At 43.7% G+C, this 6462-nt stretch overlaps 1 protein-coding gene across 1 annotated transcript; it reads right to left on the bottom strand.

Moving 5' to 3' along the window:
• Nucleotides 1-454: 454 nt before the first annotated feature.
• Nucleotides 455-3748, bottom strand: LOC102857807 (perforin-1-like). Its single transcript, XM_006888973.1, has 2 exons — nucleotides 3213-3748; nucleotides 455-1583 (listed from the first exon to the last, which is right to left on the bottom strand). The coding sequence occupies exons 1-2, from the start codon at nucleotides 3746-3748 to the stop codon at nucleotides 455-457; spliced, it is 1665 nt and encodes a 554-aa protein (XP_006889035.1).
• Between the last annotated feature and the right edge of the window lie 2714 nt (nucleotides 3749-6462).

The following is a 6462-nucleotide window of genomic DNA, read 5'->3' as shown; positions in this document are numbered from 1 at the left end:
TAGGTCTGTGTACATAGTGAACTATGTTGCGATTGACCCTAATATATCTGCTCATTGTGCTTAGAAGACAGAAAATACAGAAGTTAGGATAGAAGTGGTTAAAGCAAATACAATTAAAAAGTGATCATACTTAAAATGATGCAAGGGAAAGGCCTTAAAACGCAGACATGGAACAGTTTGGTGGTAACGGGTTCCTAGCTTCTTTCCAGCTCTGGGCCCAAGGTGTGTGCTATGGAAAGGGATTTCAGTTCATGAGCCAGTTGAAGCTCATTTCCAAGGCTCAAGGATAGCAGAGAGGTAAGATAGTTTGGACAAAGAGACTCAGTGTTGACCTGTCAATTCAGCCACTTCAATTTAAAGAAAGAAAGCAAGAAACTACGGAGCCTCATTTTTTTTGTTCTCTCTGTGAGAACTCCTTCAATTGGACATACAGACCATTAGAGGCCTGCCGTCCTCACCACACTGCCCCACTTCGGTTTCCTGGTGGCTCCCCCAGAAGCCCTTGAGAGGCGTACTCCTGGCAGGTATCCCCCATCAAGTGGGGCAAACACTTGGCATGATATTGGAATCTCAGCTGACCGTGGGACAGCTTGCAGTTCACTTGGTGTGTGCCCGAGTGTGGAGACAGGTCACAGGTGCCAAGTTGTTTATCCTTCAAGATAGTATTCTCATCCCAAACCTCTACCTTCAGGTACTCTGTGGTGGAGAGGCACACATCCCCAAAATCCAGCTCTATCATCCATGCAGGGTTATCATCATTCCAGATGGTGTTTGTTCTCTGCTCCTTTCTACCAAAGAAGACCTTGAGGTAGGCATCTGTGGCAGTGATAATGTCTCCCCACAAGCCTGTTGCCTGGAAGTTCATCACCTTCAGCTGGGCCAGGCCCCTCTCCCGGGGACAGCAGTCCTGGTTGGTGCTCCCTGAGCCTGGGCACACACACTGACATGGGTCATGGGGGTTCTTCCATTGTCCCTGGGGGCAGGGTCGGTTGCAGTCCTTCCATCTTGCCCTGTTGTTAAGATACTTGCTCACGGCCTGTCTCAAGGCTTCCCTACGGGGGTCTTTACTCTCCAAAAGCACGTGGAGAGGCTCCAGGCTGTAGTCTACCAGGCCAGGACTGTCCTGTAGTGAAGCTATCCAGGTAGAAAACTGCTCAGGCCCAGTGTTTGCCCCAAACAACAGGTCAGATATAGAGGTATGATGACCCCCAAATACTTCAGAATAGCGCTCACTGTAGATTTGGTGGAAAGAGGAGTTCATATCATGCTTCTCTTTCATTTTATCACAGACCTTGGCTGATGCAGAATTTCTGTTTATGCCACCTATGCTCAGGGCTGCCTCGACCTCCAGGCAGTCACTCACTTCATTGGTAGTGAGCCCTTTCAGGGCCAGCTTGCAGGTACGCAGAGCCGTGATGGCTGAGACCTGGCCCCCGAGATTCACAGCCCGGGTGAAGTGGGTGCCATAGTTGGAGATGAGCCTGAGGTAGTTGGGCTCAGTGGAAGTGTTGAAATAAGGAGGTAAGTCCTTGATGGCCCGCTTGAAGTCAGGGTGCAGTGGGGGAGTGTGCACCATGCGAAAGCTGTGAGGGGGGAGAAACATCAGCTGAGGCGGGGTGACTGGTGTTGTGTGCGCTCATTAATTCCCTCATGAATGCACAAGGGCACAGCTGAGTGGAGAACTGGCCTGTGAACTGGGAGGTCTGGCTCCAAAACCCACACCTTGACACACTGAGCTGACAGAGAATCCTCACTTCTTGCTCTTTGTTGACCCAGACATTGTGTATGTTTATCTTTTCCCGTTTTCAACAGAAAGTTTGTCTTTTCTTTTTGTTTTGTTATTATAAAAACAAGATATCATTACAGTACTAAGTGATAGTAGAAAAGTAGAATCAGTTCAATCTCCAACAACAGAGCAATGGATTAGCAAAATGTGACAGTGAAAGAGGATGTTCTGATACACATTCAAGTAGGACGGGCTTTGCAAATCCCACTGTCGTTATGTGCATCTGAATTGGGACGGACTAATAGCTCACTCTCAAGAAGGTCTTCTCCCCCAGAGGTTGTAAATCATGCTGGAGTAAACTGCCCATCATGTTGAGGAGCTTTGGGTAAATTCAATCCATGTGCCTTTTATTTGCCAGCACAACTCTTTTATTACTGGACAACCATCGCTCCCTTTGCAAACTCTAAGCTAAGGGAAACAAGTCACAAAAGGCACAAATGTCACGTGATACCACGTAAGTGAAATGTCTAGAAAAGGTAAATGTATTGAGACAGAAAGTAGAGTGGAAGTTGCCAGGGCTTTGAGAGAAGACAAGATAAGTCTCTGTTTACGAAGTTCTGTGTTTCTGTTACAGGTGATGGAAAAGCTTGGAACTAGTAACATACAACAGGGTGAATGCAGTTAGTGTCCTAAATTATGTGTGTATAAATGTTAAAATGGCACTTTTTAACCACAAAAAGATAAAGCAAACATAATAATATTGGTGGTATTCATCTTGCTTCAGAGCTAGTCAAGGTATTTTGTGTACCTGTCCCTCTCCATGGTGTCCTGCCGCCTAGTTCCTGGCTGTTGTTGGCAATGTGGCAGGAGCATCAGCTTCTTAGGGGTGGGAGAGATGACCTCACAGGCTAAGAAATTAGTTGATCACTTTGGGTCTACCCAGGATCACCCTGCATTTCTCAGACTAGTTTGGGGAGCCGGAACAGTGACAAGAGCGACTTTCCACTGCAGCCCTAACCACCAGCTCAGTGGTTGGCCCAAGGCACATATATGTGTTGAATTGATGAGTGAGACCCAGAGAGGAGGAATGAGACGCCCAAAGTCACATGACAGTGGGGGTGGGTTGGCAATTGAGGCCAGCTGCCTGCTCTCCAGGGAGAAGGAACCCATGCAAGAATGTCACAAAATTTCCAAGAAAGTGGAAGATTTATGCATTTGCTAGACGTCCATGTACCGTGTTTGGCTCTTAACACTGTCATGCTCCATTCCCCTCCATCTGCTCTCTTCCTGGCACTGTCATTTCCAAATTCCTACCCTCATGAAGGGATGGGATCATGGAGCACTTTAGCTGTGGGTTTTAGAATACCTGTTTCTTCCTATGGAAGGGAAGCTGGGGACACTCTCCACCCCATTATTCCAAATGTACCATTGCCTCCTTTCCACACCTGTCTTCAGTCCCCTCTCACCCCTTCTGCCAGGTGCTCACCTGTAGAAGCGACACTCCACCAGATCCCTGCTGAAGACATATCGGTCTTTGTGAGTCTTCTCTGCTGCAAAATTGGCTGCCTTTGAATGGGAGCCAGCCAGTGTCACCTTCACATTGATGGTTGGCTTGGGAGTTACATCCAGTCCAATTTTCCAGTCGTTGGTGATGCTTTTGGCTACTTCCTTGGCCATGTCCTCAGTGGAGATGATGTTGGTCTTCGTCACTTGGTGCCGGCAGCCTGCACCCTGGGCACGCCAGTCAGTGAAGGCTACGGGCAGGAGCCAGAGAGTGTCTGGCTTCTGGGCGCTACTGCAGAGGGTGCAGGTGCCGTCAGGCCTCAGGAAATGCTTCCTGTCCACGAGGAAGTAGCCCGAACGCCGAAGGGTGGTCACATCCACACCTTCTCCAGCCAACTCCACACCAGGTACAAAGTGGCGAATCTTTTGGCACTTAGAGCGTGTAGCAGTGTGGCAGGGGGCCGGGACAGGTGGGGGAAGAAGGAGGAGAACACCCAGGAGGAGCACCCAGGTGGCCATGGAGCTTCAGGGTCACGGGACTCTGCGGATAGAGAGGAATGGCAGGTGGTTGACACTCATTTTTATAAGGGCACAAGCAAGGGAGAAGGACTGAGATATCTCAACTCAGAGATATCCGAATGATCAGTGATATTCATTGATATCTCAGCAAATACCAGAGCTGAAATGGGTCTTCCCATTCCAACAATGAGACTTGGTTCATTGTTGAATCCAGAAAGTGAATGTGACATGCTTAAGGTCACAGCCAGGCGTAGCACCTTGCAAGGGTTTCACTACCCATGGCTTCTGATAATATGGTGAACCAGAAAGATGGCAGTGTAAAATTTTTGCACTAATGACATAGAAAACAAGGATATCAGCTATGGATAAGAATTCTGGAACTCACAGTTAAAAAGTCAAGATGAAGAAATACTTTAGACACTGACTAAAGAAAGAAAATGAATTTGATGGAGATCAATAGGACACAGAATTGTAAAAAGAGCAGCACTACTATTTTGAGCAATCAATCTTAATGTCATATTCTTCTTCATATAGTAAAATCTCAACAGAGGTATTTCAGAGAACAGATGCAGCCCCAGAAGTACTCACTAGCCCATGCCAAGAATTTTGGATGATAGCTACCTGGCCAATTGACTGGCAGAGATCCATATTTGTTCTTATTCAAGGAAAGATTATTTAATAGGGTGGAAATTACTGAACAACGTCATTAATAACACATCCAAGTAAAAGTTTCTGAAGACTGTTCTAAAATGTCTGGAACCATTGCCTGTGCACTCCTACAAATTCAAGCTGGATTCAGAAGAAGCTGTGGAATGAGAGATATCATTGCTGAAGCCAGGTTGATCTTTACAGAAAGCAGAGAATGCCTAAAGGTGTGTTTTATTGACTGAAAGAAGGTATTTGACTGTGGGAATCATAGCAAGTCTTTGATAACTTTGAGAAGAATTGGAATCCAGAACATTTAATTCAAACCAATACATAAACCATGAAGCAGTTATTTGAAGACAGCAAGGGAACTTATATTTGTAAACTGTGTGGTTTTAAATCAGGAAAGATTTGCATCAGGTTTTACCTCTACTTCACATTTATTCAATCTGTTCAATCTGTATATTGTATAACTATAAAAATTGGACCACATGATGAAGAATGTCAATCTGTATATTGTATAACTATAAAAATTGGACCACATGATGAAGAATGTGGAATATGATTGGAAGAAGATTCATTAACAGTCTGTGTTACGCTGAAAATAAAGAAACAAGGTAGGAGGCAGCACACTCCCTGACCTTAAATCCTATTACACTGCCATAATGGTCAAGATATCATGGTACTGGTGCAGAGACAGACACATAGATCAATGGAATTGAATTGAGAACTCAGAAGTCACCTCATGTACCTATAGTCAACTGATTTTTGACAAGGAGATGAAAGAATTTAAGTGGGGAAATGACGGCCTCTTTAACAAATGATTTTGGGAAAATTGGAAAACCATTTGCAGAAAACTTAAGCAAGACTCATCCCTCACACTATACACAAAAAACAGCTCAAGGAGGATCAGGGACCTAAAAGAAAACTCAAAGACTATAAAATTCACCAGAGAAAAGATAGAAACAATTCTAGAAGTCTTAACCTACAGCTTGAATGGTATAATGAAAAACCTATAGCCAGGAGAGAATAAAATAGATGAATGGGTCCTTCTAAGAATCAAATCCCTATGCACATCAAAAGACTTCTCCAACAGGGTAGAAAGGAAACCCACAGACTGGGAAAAATATTTGGCAATGACATTTCTGATAAGAGACATATCTAAAATTTATAGAATATTCTAACACCTCCACAAGAAAAAAGTAAACAACCCAATCACAAATTAGGCACAAGATAGGATTTGGGTAGACACTTTACCTAAGAAGACATTCAGATGGCAAACAAACACATAAAGACATGTTTAAAATTCCTAGCTATCTGATATGCAAATCAAGACAGCTAAAAGAGACCATCTTACCCCAGCGACAATAGCAAGATTCAACAAGGCAGCAAACAACAAACGCTGGCAAGATTGTGGAGAGATTGGAACACTGACTCACTGCAATGGGAATGTAAAAGGGTACAACCACTGTGGAAGGTCATTTAGTGCTTTCTTAAAGAGTAGAAATATTATTATTTGACCCAAATAATATTCCACTATTGAGGAATATACCCTAAAGAGACCAGAGTCTCAACTCAAACAGATGTATGCATGCCCATGGTTATTGCTGTATTCACAATAGCAAAGAAACGGAAGCAACCCAAGTGCTCATCAACAAACAAATGGATAGAAAAAAAATTGGTGCATTCACACAATGGAATATTACCCAGCACTGAAAAATAAACTCGTGAAACACTACACAACATAGGGGAGGACATTATGTTGAGTGAAATATGTCAGTCACAAAAGGACAAACACTGTGTAACAAAGCTGTTATAAGATTGACATGGAAGATTGGGGAGAGAATAGGAAAGAGCGAATAGATAATGAACACTGCATTGAACAGATGAGGGGGAAAACAATATAAAAGAACTATATAATTAGGTATTATATGTATGACAACAATCTTTAACAAGAGGTGCATTGCAAAGTAGACTCGGTAGGGCAGGAAGGGAAGGGAAGAAAATGTGCAATAATGAATGAATTTTAAAAAACCAACAAAAAACAAACCCAGAAAGAAAAATAAAAG

This window comes from Elephantulus edwardii, unplaced genomic scaffold (assembly GCF_000299155.1).
Source record: "Elephantulus edwardii isolate Elephantulus edwardi_28Jun2011 unplaced genomic scaffold, EleEdw1.0 scaffold00074, whole genome shotgun sequence".
NCBI lineage: Eukaryota > Metazoa > Chordata > Mammalia > Macroscelidea > Macroscelididae > Elephantulus > Elephantulus edwardii.
This window is presented reverse-complemented; position numbering and strand designations above follow the sequence as displayed.